Raw genomic sequence first — 19,714 nt, 5'->3', positions numbered from 1 at the left:
TGAAGCAGTCACTGCACCAAGCCTGTCTGAATTTAAGAAGCAATTGGACTGTGCACTTAGTCACATGGTCTAAACTTTTGGGCAGACCCGTGTGGTGCCAGGAGTTGGACTTGATGATCCTTATGGGTCCCTTTCAACTCAGGATATTCTGATTCTATGATTTAAAAAAATTTATTCATCCCTCTCAAATATCTCTGAAAACTTTCCAGGCACTGGATGTAAAGTTCTCCTTACTGAAACCATCCCACTTTTTGAAATTATAAAGGAAACTTACTTTCTTTTGACATCCCACAAAGATGTCAAGTCCCACTTAACTAGCAAAGACAATTAATCATGCATTAACTGCTTTATAGTTTGCTGGATGGGGACAGTATATAGAACTTCAGTAAGGATTATCTCAAATCCCAAAACAGAGTATGGCAGAGCAGAGGTAAAAAAGGCACAGAAAACTTTTTTACAGGGGGGTTTGTTTTAGTTTGGTTTTGGATGTCAGGAGTTGTTTGCTTTCTCATCTGTGTAGAAGCCTAGAATAGCCTGAAGCCACGGATAGCACAGACTGAACTGAAGTAAGAGTGCAGCTGGAAAAGTCAAAAGGTAACAGCAAATCCAGTTCCTCACTGATAAGCCACCAAAAGTTAAGCCTGCCACAAAGGAAAATAAAACGGAAAAGCCTGCTTGTCACTTGTCTCTGAATCTGTTGATGCAGTTGGTTACCTTTGTTGTGCTTCACGCCATTCTGGAAAGCTGTATCATACTATAACGTACCCTACATCATCCAGTAAAAGGTGATTTCCTAAGTTGCAGATTATTTTTAGCAAACTTCTAATTCATTCATCTTTCTGCAATGCAAGCTATGCTCTACCTAGAAACAAATTCAAACTCCAAGAGGTCCATTTCACTGTTTAGATAGGTAACTAAGCAGAGTCTATGCAAACCTATCCTATAAAGAAAACAAAGTTAGGGGTAAACATTACAGTTCTTCTTTTTTCCTTACATACACATCTACAGATCCATTTGAGTGGGACTCATGCCTCCAGGAAGCAGAGAACAGAATTAGTCTTCAGGTGCAGACATACAGCACGTGGCAAACCAACATCGTCCTCCTTTGTCTGCTCTTTTCTTCTCCGGTTTTCTGCCTGTCCTGTGCTTCTACAGAAATTAGATATAATATCTGCAAGGGGATCGAGACTGAAAAAGGAATGTGCACAATACTGAACTAGTGCTTGAATAAGGATCTAGTTGTCTGTCAAGTTGTACAACTGTTCTGGGCAGAAAGCTTGTAAGGACAATATTGATATTAAAATGAAGGCAGAAGAGTTTTTGAGTTAATATAATAGACTGAGTGGGCATGACAGTTACAAGAAATGGTTTTATGATTAAGAAACATTTATTTTTTCCTACGAAAGTGCTCAAATTCAAATAAAATCTCCCAGTGGAGATGTACTAGATCTCTACATACAGCAAGATATTTTAATATAGTGTTGGGAGAAATCAAGTCACAATCTATAAACAGCAGGGTTGGAATAAAATTTGTGCCTTAAGGAAACATTTAATGTTAGGATCCTTGCAAAGAATACTTTTCTTGAATGTGCTAATATCATCTGTATTTCATCATACTTTTACCCAAAAGTCTCATAAAAAGTCATTACGTTTCACGTGTTTAGCATGGTATTTAACTGATGGACTTTACATAAACCAGTACACCCATTTGCTCACTTCTTTCTGGAGCCTAGTCCAGCAACGTACCACATCATCCAAACACTCATTTTAAATTCACATGAACTCAAATAGAAGATTGCTATTCACCAGTAAACTCCATCTGCCAAGGTGCATTTGTAAGGCTTTAGTGTTTCCTTTAAAAAAAAAAAAAAGAAACAAAAGGAGAGAGAGAGAGAGAGAGAAGAGTTCTCCAGACAGAAAGGTATAGACAGTATTAGGGCTAGCCTGTAGTCCTGTCTTTTATTCCGTTACAGGAGACCAATGAAAAGATGACTTAAGTATATACATTACATGTTAAAAAAAAAAATGAACAAAAAAAACTTATCCAAGTACAGCCTTATCCAAGTACAAAGAAAAACAAGACAGAAAAAGAAAAAAAACAACCAGCAAATAACACTTCCCACTGTAACCCATTGCACACAGCATGCATAGAGATGCATAGAGATCGATCGCAAACCTACCAGCAGGGCTTACAGTGCACTACGTACCCTGCCACTGTCACACAGGAGCTGATCTGTCGTCCTTTGCAGGGAGTGTGGCCAGCTGGCAAAGAGACTGGAAGCTCTGGTTCACCTTGTATAGGGGAATCGCTCTGCAGTTTTCATTACGAGTACCAACATACTCACCAGTGCACATCTGCAGCACATGAACCACTCTCTTCCAGAGTGTAAATGCAGGGGATCCTCAAATGCCTATACCCTGAAATGAATCAGGAAGACCCCTCCCAACATATGTTCTGCTCTGCCACCAATAGATGCAGATGTGTACAATCCCTGCAGCAGATGAGGATGTGGAAGAGAGACATCCGTAATCACTGGATCAGTAACTCAGTCACCGAGTATGCCTCTGTGAGACACCAAATATTTTGGTAGGTCTCAGGAGGAGCTTTGTTTCTGTGGTATCACTTACTCCTTGCTGCAGACAGCAGTGTCTTCTGTCAATGTTTTTCTAAGGCGTAGCCTTGTACCTGGAAAGACCCATCTCCACACAGCCAGTGCCATGTCTCCAAGTCACTCCTCAATCCAGAGTACTATACACAGCAGCCACAGCACCACAGCTCTCCTTTTTGCACAAAGCACTACTTAAGATTTCCAAAAAAACAGAACTGAGTATTTTTCTTTCCAAAACTAACATTATTGCTACTGTAATTCTGGAAAAAGAGATACCCGGGGGAGAATCAAATGGTAACAGCAGAAATTGTGAAAACAAAATGGCTTCCTTCCATCTGCGAAGAATAACCACTGGGGACGGTGAAGGGGGAATGCTTTGAAGAGGAATCTCCACATTAAGAATTTATTTGGAAGTGTCAGACAGACAGCGTCCTGCTGTGCTTGTCCCCAATTATCTGGAAGTAGAAGTAAGATGGGGAGCAGATTGCAAAGCTTTGATCTGAAGCGGAACAAGGATGGTTTCATGACTTCAGACATGTCGTGGCTGTTAGAGGCAGCCAAGACTGAGATCTGTTCCTAAAGCCTCTCATACATCTTACAGTCTTCTCTGTCCACTGACCTCCTTTGATCAAAATGATGAGTAGCCCCTTCTGCACCCAAAAGGAAAAGCATCTGGTAGAAGAAAGAGGGCTGGTTTGAAGGCTTGCAAATAACCCCAAGATTGCAGCTTCAGGAGCAGTTGAGCCAGTTTGGAGGCTTCTTGCCATCCAAAAGGAAACAAGATGCCTTCCTCCCCTCTGTCGCTCCTTACCCTCATTTCTCCTCTTCCCTTGCACCTGGCTGCTTAGTTCAACCTCTTCCCCTCCCTTACACCAGCACTTGATAGACCCTCTTAGTAGGACACTACACTTAAAAGCTTGGATAGCTTTCTTCCAAGTCAGGGAGAAGGGAAGAGAAGCACTGGTCAGCAGCAGAGGCAGGAACTTCACCCTGTGAACAGTCATTAGCCCTCACTCAGGTTTCAGGATGAAGACACTGGGCAGCTCACAAGAATGCTCAGTTTAAGTACCATCTGAAAAGGCTGCTTCACCCACAGGATTTTAAAACACCTTTAATTTGTCTCCCCTGCAGTTTTTCTTCTTGTATCTTTTGACAGAAGTCACGCCCATGCATTCATTTCTGCTGATGACTCCAGACATCTCTGCTTTCTATTAAAACTGCAGTAGTGAAAAAATACATGGTCTCGGTAATTGTTCATGCCAAGGCTTTCTTCAGTTACAGCAGAACATAAACAGAAACTCCTTCAGATTTAGGAGACCTACCTAAAAATGTTATGTGCTTGCTTGTTTGTTTTAACTGACTGAAGAGCACAACAGCTTAACATAAATAAAACCATGCACTCCTTCTTACTGAGTAACAGAAGAACAGTTAAGTTCATAGCACAGCATTTAATTAAAAAAAAAAAAAACATCTTCAAACTAAAGTGTTAAAGTACTAAAGTTTTCCATAAGGACACTATGTGTCCTAAATACTTTGCCATAGATGTGTTCACAGTATATTGTGTAGTAACCAGCAAATAGATATATTACAAATATGTGCATAAAATTATCCCATTTCGGGGACAAATGAATGTTTCACAGTTTTATTGGAAAACATGATGCTTCCACAGAATATTGTACTTATAGGCTACTGCTTTTCTCAAATGACAAAACATAGATAACTTTAAAGAGTATGATAATAACAGCTAATGATTTACTGCCTATTTTTTTTTTTTAGAATTCTTAACATTACAAAAACAAAACAAACCAAAAAAATAATAATAAACCTACAACTTTCATTTCCACTATGCAAGCACACAGGATCTCCTAAAATACCACATGTATTCTAAATTGTAGTTCAGAAAAAGCTTAATTAAAGAACAGGAGTTTCATTAGCCTAAACTTATCTACCAGGTAACTAACTAATTTCCCTGATTATATCTGAACCCATATCTGATCACTTGAAATATGCCCCAAGTGATAAAGCACTTCTGTTATGTAATTTTTAATTCAGAAAGGAAAACAGTTATAAAATCTTTCCATTTACCACTGTTCTGAACATCACCAGATGCTTTTCAGTGGTCAAATGACCCCCAAAAATTATTTGCCCCATACCACCTGAATAAACCTACTTAAAAGAGAGTGCCAAAACAGTGTTATGGGTAAATGTGATGCCCAAGCTTCAGAACTGCAAGGGTGGATACCCTCTGAAACTAAATTAACTCCTGATAAGAAACATCAACAGCTGGCCATTATGGAAAACAGACCTTTATCCTTCTAGAGTGATAACAAAGTAAATGGTGACATTGGAAGAACCTCCTGTCCCAATCGAGATAAAGAAATCTGTCTTCAGATAAGACTTCATTTGCATCCTTCTTCAAAAGAAAGAGAATTGGCAAGCTCTTCTCTTAAGAGGGTGGAGATTTTACCAACAATGACCAAAAAAAGAAAACCAACCACCCTTTTATAAAGGATTTCCAAGCTTTCAAGCAAAGCACCTAGTTACCAAAAATTTACCACAAGTAGTTAATACAAATACAGTAGTTCTTGTTGCAGATGAGATAATGACACAAAGATTCCAGTAATTCTGGGAGCAGCAGAAATGCATGAAGTCATACTGCACAGAAAAACAGGCATATAACAAAAAAAGCAAAAGTAGGCTAACAGCATTCAGTCTAACAACAAGAGTCACGCCACAAGAGAACCACTGGCCACAACACATCAAGAAGCAACCCAGAGGCACTTTTTATTGATCATTTCAAAAGCATGCTTCCCAAAACATGCCTGCATTGAATACCATTGGAAATAGAAGGATGTTTTAGTTCCCAGGGTCAGAAGACATTCTTCATTTATGTTCCTTTGAGATGATCAGCAACCCAAATAAAAGGAAAAAAAAAAAAATCAGGAAAAGGCCATCCTGTGTGCCTTTAGCAGTCCCGCTTTGTTTCTACCCAACCACAGCAAGACTTACCTTCCTAGAAAAATGTGTTTTGTTTCTGTTCTTTTGTTTTAAATAGATACAACCTGCTCTCTTCTTACAGAAGAAAAACCTGTTCCTTTTCCTGATTGGATACCATACAAAACTAGTCCTTTTCTTTCTAGCTCTCTTCTGCGTGTCAATCTCATACTGCAGGTGTTGCAGAGCAAATTTGTCAGGTTTCATGGTTTTAGTTAAGCCTCATTTGGCTACTATGCTACTTACACACTAAGTACAGTGAAGGTCAGTTCTCAGTTTATGCAGGATAAATTCAAACAGCTTCAAAGACAGTCCAGATTTTAAATCCATCTGCAATATATATGTATTTCTGTGTCAGTGCATCTGTCATCTGCGTCTCTAACAAGCAAAACTCAATAATCCTTTCTCTGGCAACAATGTGAAATAAAATTAGATTCCACTATATTTCAGAAAATGTTCTCTTCAGACCAAGAATTCAGTCAATAAGTATAAGCCGCTTACAGCGAGTGTAACTGCTAAAATGATCAAGTTCTGACAACCCCCAAACACACACACACACACTCTAGAGGGAAAGATAAAATCTATTGCTTCTTAATTGGCAAAATATTTAACCAGTCTGAACAATCACTTGAAGAGATGTTAACCCCTTGGTTCAATGTGTTTAAACATTAACTCTTTCAGTCTGCAGAAAGAATAAGTCAGTTAGTCTTAAAAAACTATTTGCAGCCTATTTCCTTTGATGTGGAAATATATAGGATAGCCACTAGCAAATGGAAACATTTACATATGAAGTAACTTTCTTAAGGCTCACTTTAATTATCAACTAGGAACCAGGTGGTCTGAACACTATTTTTCATTCTTTATCATCCAAGAAACTAATTTTCACAATTAAAGGCTTTACAATCCTACCGAACAACATCAAAAAATCCCTGAAAAGTTTACCTGGTGAAATATTTTAACTCAGTTGCTGGATAAATCTCCATTTCTTGAATCACAGAGATTACTCTTTTGGATTTTTTCAGAAGAGAATAGCCAATTTTAGAGAACAAAACCAACTTTTAAAAATGAATTTTTTACTATCTCTTTGGAAAAAAATAACCAACATATATTAGCACAGCTCCAAGTAAACAGTCTTAAGTGAGTACCAAAGCAGAAGACATGTTACAGAAGAGACAAACTTCACCTCTAATCCTAGCATGTTTAAGAAAAACAAGACCAGTTCCCTTTTATCTATGATAAAAACCAGCCAGGGATAGCAAGCAGTACATCTTCCACTGAACTGCTCATTGTACACTCCTTTTACTGGAGCCAATGGTTTTCAGCTCCTTGAAAATAATCAGGCCTTGAATACTCAGGAATGTATCACAGCGATAAACAAAGGATACATCACATACTTCCAAAACATATTAGCAAATACAGCATAATTCAATTTTTTCTGGTGATATTTTAAGTGAACTTACCAGCCACAGCTGGTAATTAGGTATGTCAAATTAACACCATGTTGCTTACGCTGGCACTTAAAATTAGAATTCAGAGGGAGTGCGCTTCTGAAATACAAGTCAAACAAGACAACACTGCAGCAGCCTACCTGTCTGCCCCACAGGCACCAACAGCTGAGCAGTCAGCTCTTTGCTGGGCTTCAGAGTTTCTTTCAGCAGCTCCTGGCATGTGCAGAACGGCACCAGAAGCCCGACACCCAGCTTCATCAACACTAGTAGATAAATCCATAACTGTGCTTAAATCATGGGATGGACATGGTACTTCACACTTCCTAGGCTCTTTGAGCATCTTATATATATTAATATAAATTAAAAACATATTTAATACATTAAGAAAATGTATATATACACTCACACACACCTATATCAAATATGCCTAAATACAGTCATGATCTTAAGCATAGGGACCAGAAACCATAACTCCCCACTCCCAACTGCAGACACAGACTAAAAAAATGCACAGTATCAGACTCCTTCAACCATTTTCTCCCCTCCTTGTCTTCCTGACTCTGTTACTCTTAGAATGAGTGGTTTATCTTCAATACGAGGTGCAGATTCTTCACATCTTCTCCCTTAGCAAGCTAGCAGTGGTGACTGGACATGGGCTCCCCAGCCCACAGCAGGACATCAATACAGGTTGCCCATTTTCCATGCAAGCTCCCCATCTACCAGCCAAAGGTAGGTGGAGGTGGCACCTCTTCAACTGGATATGCTGTGGGACTGCAGGGCAGAGCACACCTGTGTGTCCTCAAGAGAGGATCCAACCTTGGTAGAGATGACCACCACCCTTCAGCCAGGTGTTTCTGCTCCAGCAGGAGGCAGTACATGAGCAACACCTTCCATGGGCTAACTCTGCCAGCCCCACCGTTCCCTCTGACACCTCCAGTTCTCTCACACTAACTACAAACGTTGCAGGCACTAAGCTCAGGTGACATGAATCCAGTGCCTAATTTTTCACCTATACATGGCATTTGTACACGGAATTGCTTTGAAATTGCACCCAGCAGTTTAATGTCTAACTATAATGTTATATCAATTTCTGGCAGAATTCTAAAGCAAGCCATTCTGAAAAGAAATTTATGGAAGAAAAATGAGTCAAGTGAGAGAAAGACTCAATTTCCTTTTACATATGACTCATTTTAATTATCATCCTGCAGGCAGATCGGTTAATTGCAGGAAACAACTGATTATTCCCTCCTTTTCTTATTAGGTAAAAGTCTTTACATACTCAGACTGAAAATCTTAGCATGAACCAGGCCTTATCTGACATTTCTAGCATTTTGACTTCATTTTGCACTTTGACTCTGTTTTTAATCTATTGGTTTTTTTGCAAAATAATGGTAAGTCTACATTGCTCAGACATCTTTCATTTGCTTTTTTAACATCTGAAATCAGTTACATCAGCTAATAAAGCATTGTACTATTTTTCTTAAGCTAAGAATCCAGATGTGTCTCTAGATTTAAATCAATATATTATAAAGGCTTGTTTCACAGCATAATTCAGGATTTTCTTCAAGGCACTACATCTGATCAAGGTTTGTTTTTATTTTTCTGTACCATAGGGGATCTCAAGTAAAGCTAATTTGTCAGGGAAGCACAAAAAAGAATTTTAATTGCTTTTTTTTTTCCCCCGCCTCTTTTTGGTTAAAAAGCAAATGTTATGCTGAAAAGAAAAGACTTAAATATCAAACAGAGCACTCTGCAAATGAAAGTATGCCAAAACCAGTGCCTGAAATGGACGTACAATTAAATGACAACGACAACAGATCCAGCAAGATATCTTGCCTTCTGGCCTTAAGAATTCATGTATTGCAGCTGGGAAGGGCACTTTGATTTTTACTTTTTTATTATTTTTGAAGAAATCAAATACATGTGTTGGTGTCTGAAACTGGAAATAAGACATGGCAGGTATAAATAAAGCAGTCCCTGGCTGCCACAGTATATTATCAAAGAGTACTATAACTAGAGAAATTATTTGGATTTACAGATGTTCTCCATTATATTGAGGTCTTCAAGACCTCAATTATTTCATACAAGAGAAATCTCCAAAAAAAATGTTCAGGCTTGTGAGGGGAACAAATTCTAGACCACAGATTGACTCCGAGGTGAGCACTAGTGGTCCACTAGGCTGGTTAAACATGGTGATACTGCAGCTGTGTGTAGGTGACCATGCTGCAGGAGGGGCTACCCGAAAACAAGCTCACCAGTACAGAAAGCACACTCAGACAGGGACTGGTTATCCTGAGTTACGTGAAAGCAGCCCTGCAGCTCAGCCAATTTCAATCATCACTATTTTATTATTGTTGTTTTTGTTAGGACTTCTTCTGTAGTTCTCAAAGTGCAACATCCTGAGATACATCAATGTCCACCAGGACTGTATGTTGCACGGATTAGCCCAGAATCTGCCATATGAAAGCCAAGATTTTGCCACATGGCCCCTGTGGAAATACACACACCTCCAGATATAGCTAATGTGATCTTCTGACCAGCAAGTGAAACAGATGCCTACCCTATGGAGCTAGATAAGCCTCTTATGTACTTGTACTGGGTCTGGCTGGGATGTTAACTTTCCCTGCAGCAGCCCATCAAAAATGGCTCTACTCCTTGGAGCCGACCTCTGGATACATCGTCAGAACTACACCTTCCCGTCACTTCTTTTGCAATCAGCATTTTATACCAATTTGAGGACTGAGAACGGGATGTGACTGGGTTTTCTGCACACTTCAAACACCTGGGTTGCCTCTTACAAACACTGTCCATTAAACCTGCACTGCAGTCCTTCTGGGCTTCAGAGAGAGGGGCAGAGGAAGCCAATAGATTGGTCAGGAAGATATTTATTGTGCTCAAATTAGCAAGGAATTCGGGCGCGTCATTGGGGTTTGCTGTCTTCGAGGGCTTGCTTCCTGTTGGTGGAAGGTTCTTCTTGGCACGTCCAGAACCATCTAACAAGTGGATTGCTTTTTGTCAGACAGAAGAGAAGGGCTTTGTTGCCCAAGGTAATATCTGAACTCCACTTCTCTGAATTTGCTTCAGGACCTTGCTGCCTTTATCTATGGGGCAAATCCTGAGGTCGCTGGAAATCCTCTCAGTAGAATAACTCTCATTTAGAGTACTTGCCAGTCCAGTTCAGTGAGCTTAGCGTTGTTTTATCAGCAAAAAAACTACAGTAGACCTGCGTTTACATACCTGGTCCTTTCCTGGCACCAATAAGAAAGCGTAACGGTGCTGTGCTCCCTCTCAGGACCCACCAGGAAGCCACAAGGCAAAAAATCAGACTGGGAGAGCTGATGTTTGACAAGTTTAGTCCAGGAGCCAACCTGACAAGCACGGCACCTGCAAAGCTCAGACAGGAAATCCTGAAACTGTGCCTCGGCGGCTGCAAAGCCTATTGTAACTCTGTCCTCCAGAAATAGGCAGCCTGCTTCTTCTCAGCTTCTGGCAGAGCAGACACTCCTCTTGTTAATAAAGGAAAGCATCTCCAAGGAATTCTCAACCGCTGGAGAGAAGGTGGAGGTAAAGCAGTCACTTCATTTGCACAGCTCTATTAAAGGCATTTGGCTTTGGAATACAACATGCCCCTCTTCCGTGAGGCATTCCCTAACAAAACTAAATGCTTAACCATGACCGAGGGGCTGAAAAACCTCCTTGGTTACCACGACCATGGAGCCAAGGCTGTGCATAAGTGAGCTCCCCACCTGCAGCAGCTTGCTCAGACCCTAAGGTCGGTGCCTGCTTCCCCTGCCCCTTCTGCAGGCTGTGCGGGCACTGTGGGCAGTCCCCCTTGCAGGGTCAGTGCCCAGGGAAGTTCCTCAAGTCTTGCCAGGGGATTCCGGGTTTCCAGAACTCCTGACCTTACTACAATTCACCTTCAGGTAGGCTCTGCCAATAGGAGGGGGAAACATCTTCTTGGTGTTGGGTCCTCAGGGCTTCAGCAGCTCTTCACTCGGACACTTTATGTTATCTTTTGCCCAGACAGGCTGTGGCGTCTCCTTCTCTGGAGGTAGCCAAACCCACCTGGATGCCACCCTGTGCAGCATGCTCCAGGTGATCCTGCTGGGCAGGGGCTGGGACCGGATGATCTTCAGAGCTCCCTGCCAACCTCAGCCGTTCTGGGATTCTGTGATCTTTCCGTACTTAATTCCACAAGCAAATTACTATACACTTGGGAAAGTGCTGGTTGTTTTACACCGGGATAAATGCTTATCCTTCACTCCCAGGCATGCCTGCCAGCCAGCAGAGCCTCTGACGCGCTGCTTCTCTGCCAAGGGGTGCCTGCAGCAGGATGCAGCAGCACTGGGCAGAGGCACTGGGGGGGGGAAGTCAAGTGCAAGCAGCAGCACAGCCTCCAGATCCTGCTCCCCCACTTCATCATTCAAGGAGGTTCCAGCAGTCACTGGAAAAAAAACTTTTTGCCACATTTCTGCTGTCCATCAACTGCTCCGGGCCCATCCTCGCTGCTGCCCAAAAAGACTCCTGCAATAGAAGCCAAGAAGAGACAGAGCTTTTTGGCTGGGTCACAGCCTGACTGTGGCACTGACCCTGCTCAGACACGTCCCAGCTCCCACTGAAGTTCAGCCCCCTACTTAGAGGATTACAGAATCACAAAATCATCTAGGTTGGAAGAGACCTCCAAGATCACCGAGTCCAACCTCTGACCTAACACTAACAAGTCCTCCACTAAACCATCTCACTAAGCTCAACATCTAAACGTCTTTTAAAGACCTCCAGGGATGGTGACTCAACCACTTCCCTGGGCAGCCCATTCCAATCCCGAACAACCCTTTCGGTAAAGAAGCTTTTCCTAATATCCAGCCTAAACCTCCCCTGGCGCCCATTCCCCCTCGTCCTGTCACCAGGCACATGGGAGAACAGACCAACCCCCACCTCACTACAGCCTCCTTTAAGGTACCTGTAGAGAGCGATGAGGTCTCCCCTGAGCCTCCTCTTCTCCAGGCTGAACAAGCCCAGCTCCCTCAGCCGCTCCTCGTAAGACTTGTTCTCCAGACCCCTCACCAGCTTCGTCACCCTCCTCTGGACTCTCTCGAGCACCTCGACGTCCTTCTTGTAGCAAGGGGCCCAAAACTGAACGCAGTACTCGAGGTGCGGCCTCACCAGAGCCGAGTACAGGGGGACAATCACTTCCCTAGACCTGCTGGCCACACTGTTTCTTGTGCAAGCCAGGGTGCTGTTGGCCTTCTTGGCCACCTGAGCACACTGCTGGCTCATATTCAGCCGACTATCAACCAGTACTCCCAGGTCCTTCTCTGCCAGGCAGCTTTCCAACCACTCATCTCCCAGCCTGTAGCTCTGCTTGGGGTTGTTGCGCCCCAGGTGCAGGACCCGGCACTTGGCCTTGTTGAACTTCATACAGTTGGCCTCAGCCCATCGGTCCAGCCTATCCAGATCCTCCTGCAGAGCCTTCCTGCCCTCGAGCAGATCGCCACAGGCACCTAACTTGGTGTCATCTGCAAACTTACTGAGGGTGCACTTGATCCCCTGATCTAGATCATCGATAAAGATATTAAAGAGAACTGGCCCCAGTACTGAGCCCTGGGGGATGCCAGTAGTGACCGGCCTCCACCTGGATTTAACTCCAGTTAAATTGAACTGGATTACAACAGCAGGCATGTTTCCAGCCACACGTGGTTCAGAGGAACATCTCTGCAGAGCCTTGCAAGGACAGAACCCCCCCCGGCACCTCGCTGCGCACAAGGGGCTCAGCAGCCACTGCACAGCGTGCTTGCGCTCCAGCCGCCTGAGCCTTGTGCGTGCCACACCACCGCCAGCCTCTCCCCAGAGGGCTGCCATTCCCCCCTCCGCCCCACAGATTGTGGGGAGGTGCTCCAGCTGACCCAGCCTGGGCCAAAGGTGCCACGAGGGACTCCCCCTGCAGAGGCAAAAATGGAACGCCAAGAATGCCTTTTTCCAGAGAGAAAGCCGAAGAACATGGCAAAGCTGGCAAACCGCAGCCTGCTGCACCCTGAGGGGCAAGGGAAGAGCAAACCCTGGGCTGGAACAGCTGGGAGCTGAGAGCTGCAACGTCCCTGACAGCAGTTTTGTTCAGCGGGATCCAGGGCCACGTTGGACAGCCTTGGGTGTGCCTCCCACTGCGCGCTGCAGCCTCTCTCACCTCCAGATCGGTCACTGTTCTCTGCAATGTGCCGTGCCCTTCAGCACACTTTCCCCGTCTTTTTCTTGGGGAAGAAACCTCTGACTTACTCTTACACGTTTGGTATTTGTGGGTAGGGAAAGGAGGAGAAAATACTCTGTATAGAAATGCCTTCTCCTTCTTATGGGGAGGCAGCAGGCCATCCAGGCAGTGTTCCCTCATTCCCATTACAATTGCCTGCTTTATTCTAACCTGGCTCTCCGCAAGGACGCGGGCTGAACTTCCCAACGGCCTGATGTGCTCATGCAGCAACATGGAAGCTGCTCTGCAAGCTCCGTGCATTCACTTATGGTCAAACGAAGCCAAATGCCACTTTGTCCTGGTAAGCGACCAACAAGGGTCACTGAAGTCTGTCGCTGGGGCTGGGGACCCACTGCGTGGGGAGCTCCGCTGGCTTCAGCAGAGCCCCTCTGCATGACGTCAGGCAGAATTCTGACCAGAATTGGACTGATTTTGGTCACACCAAGACTAGAGGTCAGACTGATCTTAACGATGTCCTTCAGAGTTTCCTTTAGGAGTATCCTTTCTGTTAAGGGAAGCGTCCCTGCAAATGACGTATAAAATTGACACCACTTCAGCTGCTTTCATTTTTAGTAGAGTTTTGGGATTTCTTAGTTTTTCCTCAACTTTACTCTTTAGCTGAAATAAAGTTCATTTCAAAGCAATTTCTGCTACAGCTACTCGATTCCCCTCCCCAGAATCACAACCCGGGGCTTTGGGCTTTTCCATGTTTATTATTCACTTAGTTCTTCCTTCGTGCTTCCACGGTGGGCAGGAACAGACGTGTCCCCCTGCGCGGCGATGGGGGGCAGCCGGGGGGCTCCTCTCTGCTTGCCTCTCCTCTTCCAGCCGCACGCACAGGCAGCGATGGGACGGAACCGGGACACGCTCCTGGCCTCTCCCCCTCGGCGGGGAGCTCTCAGAGCTCTGCAGGGCAGGCAGCACAGCCCCACCCGGACCCCAGCACACTCCCACAGCCTGCTGGCACGGCCCTGCAGCCCTGCACACACCCCTGGGCGCCTTTTCCACCACCCGGCCCAGGCCTGGGCTCCGTATCACCTGCTGCCACCCCGCAGTGATGCACTGCCCATGTCACAGCAGGCAGGGGGTGCCCCCTGTCACAAAGGGGCGCGGACGGCCTCGGCCCCGGAACACTGGCCCCAACGGCCACGCAGGCCTGAGATGGCTGCCCGTGCTGACAGGGAGGCTGCTCAGCTGCCTGCTCCTGCTGCTCCAGCCTCAGCTCTGGACACACACTCAGCCAGAGGAACTCAGCTCGTCTCTCCTCTCTCCTCAGGCCCACACCTCAAACGGCTTTCAGCACCCTACAGGACACTGACCAAACCAAACCACCGCACACACCTGGCCACTCCTTTCCAGCACTGTGCCACACAATAGCCCACGCTCTACAGGACAGGTAACATCACCCCAACCCGCACCCTACCATGATCTCATAGCAAGCAGACAGGTGACACGCTCGGGCCAGGACGGCAGTGACCGCTCCATCAGGACGACGGGACACGGACAGCCTCGGTGAGACGCTAGAGACTCTTGGGCAGAGAGGCAGGGGCTGCCCGTGGTCACAGGGGGATGCTGCTCCGTTTGGTGCTTCTTCTCTTTCAGCCAGAAACACACAGCGATGGGACCAGACCACAGCACAATCCTGGCCTCACCGCCCTCGACCACTCAGCTGGAAGGAAGAGCTGCCAACGCTCTACAGGACAGGTAAGATCACCCCAACCCACACCCTACCATGGTCTCATAGCAGGCAGCCAGGTGAGACGATTGGGCCAGGACGACAGTGACCACTCCATCAGGATGATGGGAAGACGGACGGATGTGGTGAGACGCTGGAGACCCTTGGGCAGGGGCAGCCCATGGTCACAGGGGGACGTTGCGCGGTTTCTTCCTGCTCTTTTAAAGCCAGACACACACGGCAATGAGACCAGACCACGGCACACTCCTGGCCTCTCTCCCCTTGACAACTCAGCTCGAAAAGATGCCAGCACTCTACAGGACAGATAAGACAGCCCTAACCCATTCCCCTCCCCGGTCTCACTGCCGGCCGGACGGTGATGGCTTGGCCCAACACAGCTGACTCTTGGCTGTCAGGAGACACAGGATGGACGGCATTAATGTCAGGCTGGGAGAGCCTTAGGCTGGGAGGCATGGTCTGCTCCTGGCCACAGGGGAAGGCTGCTCTCTTTTGGCTTCCTCTCTAACAGCTGGAAACACACACAGCGATGGGACCAGACCATGGCACGATCCTGGCCTCACTGCCCTCGACCACTCAGCTGGAAGGAAGAGCTGCCAACGCTCTACAGGACAGGTAAGATCGCCCCAACCCACACCTACCAGGGTCCACAGCAAACAGACAGGTGACACGCTCGGGCCAGGACGACAGTGACAGCTCCATCAGGACGACGGGACACGGACAGCCTCGGTGAGACGCTAGAGACTCTTGGGCAGACAGGCAGGGGCTGCCCGTGGTCACAGGGGGCTGCTGGTCCGTTTGGTGCTTCTTCTCTTTCAGCCAGAATCACAGAGAGATGGGACCAGACCACGGCACAATCCTGACCTCACTGCCCTCGACCACTCAGCTGGAAGGAAGAGCTGCCAACGCTCTACAGGACAGGTAAGATTGCCCCAACCCACACCTACCATGGTTCACAGCAAGCAGCCAGGTGACACGATTGGACCAGGACAGCAGTGACCACTCCATCAGGACGACGGGACACGGACAGCCTCGGTGAGACGCTAGAGACTCTTGGGCAGACAGGCAGGGGCTGCCCGTGGTCACAGGGGGATGCTGCTCTGTTTGGTGCTTCTTCTCTTTCAGCCAGAAACACACAGCGATGGGACAAGACCACGGCACGCTCCTGGCCTCTCTGCCCTTGAGAATTCAGCTGGAAGGAAGAGCTGCCAACACTCTACAGGACAGGTAAGCGATCCCCAAGCCATACCCCACCACAGTCTCACAGCATGCCAGAAGATGACACGGTTGGGCTACGAGGGGCATCTCCTGGCCGTCAGGGAGACGTGAGATGGACAGCCTTGGAGTGAGGCTGGGAGAGCCTTGCTCAGGGAGGAAGGGATGGCTTTCAGTGTTGGCAGGGGGTGCCTGCTCTGTTTGTCACCTCCTCTATTACAGGTGGACTCACTGAGAGTGAGGGAATGAAGCCATGGCACACTCCTGGCCTCTCTCTTCCAGCACTCTGATGGAGAATTCACCACGCTCTCCAGGACAGATAAGATCACCCCAACCCATTCCCCTCCCCGGTCTCACTGCCTGCGGGAAGGTGATGGGCTTGGCCCAACACGGCTGACTCTTGGCTGTCAGGGAGACACAGGCAGGACGGCCTTGCTGTCAGGCTGCGAGTGCCTCACGCAGGGAGGCTGGGACTGCTCCTGGCCATGGGCTGGGGCTGCTCTTTTTGATCATTTTCCTTTCTCACCCCATCACAGAGCCCCGAGCACACCAAGGTGTGCCACTCTCCCTTCCCTCCTCTGCCCAATCCATCCACGGCCACTGACCTGAAAGCTGCTGCAGCTTTCTACAACCGCAGCCACCGAAGGAGCAGGAAGCACACAAGGACCCCGTCTCTACCCTACTGTGGTCCTACAAGCACAACAACGGGCCCTGCAGCTATGGACAAAGAGAGCTCGGCACGCCTCCACGCCACCCCACCCCATCCCATGTCTCTCTCTAATGCTGCTCAAATAAACGTTCTGATTCACAACCTCATCGGCTGCTTTTTCCTGCCCTTCCTGGGGAAACCTTGGGGGGCTTTGCCTTTTGCAGAAGGAGCGAGTGCACCAGCCTCCGCTTCTTCAGACACTGGCATCAAGAGTATTTCAAAGCAGATTAAGGGTCCTAATTTAAGACCGGTGTCTGCAGGTGTGAGTCTGGAAACCAGTTTGCTCCCTCTTTTACCAAGGGACCACAGGTGTATAAGGAAGGAAGAACACTTAACGCAAAAACCTCATCTGCTCTGATGGAACTGCTTGAGGAAATTCCCCTTCCTGACATGCGCTCCGCACCCAACGTGCAGCCGCTGGGGGGGCTGCCCCGCTGCTGGAAATCAAAGAGAACCATGCTTTCTACCTGGGAAATTAAGCGCCTCTCATAGCTTTGCTGCACATTTCTCCCACGCACCAGCCTTGCCAGGGCTGGTCATCACAGCTCACTTTAGGCCAACTTCTTCCCAGTGGGCTTGGCTACCTCCTGGTTACAAACCTGACTGCCAGAAGCAAACTGGGACTGATTAAAAACAAAAGCCCAGGGGACGGCGCTACTTTTGCACACTCACGCTCCCGACTCTTGTAGGAGACACATCCAGAAACGCCCCATGCACTGAAACACAGACCTGCGCTGGGAGGGAACCTGCAGCTGCAGGCACTCGGAGTCAGGGGCCTGTTGGAAGGCCGAAAGGGAAAGGTTGAGGAGATTGGGAAGTTTTGTGTCAACCTCAGCACGGGGAGAAATGACTCCCCAGCATGCAGAGTGCTCCCAGTTTCCCCACAGCCCTCCTTCCTCTCAAAGAGCTTTTCAGAGAAGGAGAAAACAGTGTTCCAGCCCCAAACACGCTGACGACCACAAATGGCACCTAACAGAACTAAACCGTGTCCACCTCTATTGGACACTGGTGCACAATGTACCTGAATGCCATCAGGCTACCAAGGGACAGAACTCATCTGTATCTCTGGAGTAACAGGGGGATCCCAAAAGCTATCTGTATTGGAAGCTGAAGTGAGTCTAACTGGGAATCAGTGGCAAAAGCATCCCATTGTGACTGGCCCGGAGGGTCCATGCATCCTTGGCATAGACTGCCTTAAGAGAGGGTACTTCAAGGATCCAAAAGGGTACCGGTGGGATTTTGGCATAGCTGCTTTGAGCACAGAGAAGATTAGGCAGCTGTCACCCCTGCCTGGCCTTTCAGAAGACCTTTCCATTGTAGGATTGCTAAAGGCTGAAGAACAGGTACCAATCGCTACCACAACGGTGCACCGATGGCAATATCACACCAACCGAGACTCCCTGATCCCCATCCATGAGTTGGTTCATCGGCTGGAGAGCCAAGGAGGGACCAGTAAGACTCGCTCACCATTTAATAGTCCTATATGGCCAGTGCGAAAGTCTGACGGAGAGCGGAGGCTAATGGTGGACTATCGCGGCCTGAGCGAAGTCAGGCCACCGCTGAGTGCTGCAGTGCCGGACATGCTAGAACTTCAGTACGAACTAGAGTCAAAGGCAGCCAAGTGGTACACCACAATTGATATTGCTAATGCATTTTTCTCCGTCCCTTTGGCAGCAGCATGCAGACCAGTTTGCTTTCACTTGGAGGGGCAATATGCCAATACACCTGGAATCGACTGCCCCAGGGGTAGAAACACAGCCCTACCATTTGCCATGGACTGATCCAGTCTGCACTGGAACAAGGGGGAGCTCCTGAACACCTGCAGTACATTGATGACATCCTCGTGTGGGGCAACACAGAAGAAATTTTTGAGAAAGGGAAGAAAGCAATCCAAATTCTCACAGTATCACAGTATCACAGATTTCTAGGTTGGAAGAGACCTCAAGATCATCGAGTCCAACCTCCGACCTAACACTAAGTACTCCACTAAACCATATCGCTAAGCTCTACATCTAAACGTCTTTTAAAGACCTCCAGGGATGCTGACTCCACCACCTCCCTGGGCAGCCCGTTCCAATGCTTAATAACCCTTTCGGTAAAGAAGTACTTCCTAACATCCAACCTAAAACTCCCCTGTCGCAACTTTCGCCCATTCCCCCTCGTCCTGTCACCAGGCACGTAGGAGAACAGACCAACCCCCACCTCTTTACAGCCTCCTTTAAGGTAACTGTAGAGAGCGATAAGGTCGCCCCTGAGCCTCCTCTTCTCCAGGCTGAACAAGCCCAGCTCCCTCAGCCGCTCCTCGTAAGACTTGTTCTCCAGACCCCTCACCAGCTTCGTTGCCCTTCTCTGGACTCGCTCGAGCACGTCCATGTCCTTCCTGTAGCGAGGGGCCCAAAACTGAACACAGTACTCGAGGTGCGGCCTCACCAGAGCCGAGTACAGGGGCACAATCACTTCCCTAGACCTGCTGGCCACACTGCTTCTTATGCAGGCCAGGATGCTGTTGGCCTTCTTGGCCACCTGGGCACACTGCTGGCTCATATTCAGCCGACTATCAACCAATACTCCCAGGTCCCTCTCGGCCAGGCAGCTTTCCAGCCACTCATCTCCCAGCCTGTAGCTCTGCTTGGGGTTGTTGCGCCCCAGGTGCAGGACCAGGCCCTTGGCCTTGTTGAACTTCATACAGTTGACCTCAGCCCATCGCTCCAGCCTATCCAGATCCTCCTGCAGAGCCTTCCTGCCCTCGAGCAGATCGACACACGCACTTAGCTTGGTGTCATCTGCAAACTTACTGAGGGTGCA

At 47.3% G+C, this 19,714-nt stretch overlaps 1 protein-coding gene and 1 long non-coding RNA gene across 4 annotated transcripts in view; one reads left to right on the top strand and one right to left on the bottom strand.

Moving 5' to 3' along the window:
- The window catches only part of LHFPL2 (LHFPL tetraspan subfamily member 2), a 139,777-nt gene that overhangs the window by 94,515 nt on the left and 25,548 nt on the right, over positions 1-19,714 (bottom strand). The window contains exon 1 of one of the 3 annotated variants that reach the window (XM_066988981.1): positions 12,012-15,127. The exons of the other annotated variants lie outside the window; for them this stretch is intronic. Within the exon in view, the coding sequence (XP_066845082.1) occupies positions 12,012-12,910 (899 nt within the window). The 5' untranslated portion in view covers positions 12,911-15,127. Of the gene's footprint in view, positions 1-12,011; positions 15,128-19,714 lie in introns of those variants that run through there. 3 annotated transcript variants of the gene reach the window in all.
- On the top strand, positions 15,833-16,953 carry LOC136789143 (uncharacterized). The gene is made up of 3 exons (XR_010827957.1): positions 15,833-15,906; positions 16,111-16,212; positions 16,423-16,953. It is a non-coding gene; the product is annotated as an uncharacterized lncRNA (long non-coding RNA).

Source organism: Anser cygnoides, chromosome Z (genome assembly GCF_040182565.1).
Source record: "Anser cygnoides isolate HZ-2024a breed goose chromosome Z, Taihu_goose_T2T_genome, whole genome shotgun sequence".
Taxonomy (NCBI): domain Eukaryota; kingdom Metazoa; phylum Chordata; class Aves; order Anseriformes; family Anatidae; genus Anser; species Anser cygnoides.
This window is presented reverse-complemented; position numbering and strand designations above follow the sequence as displayed.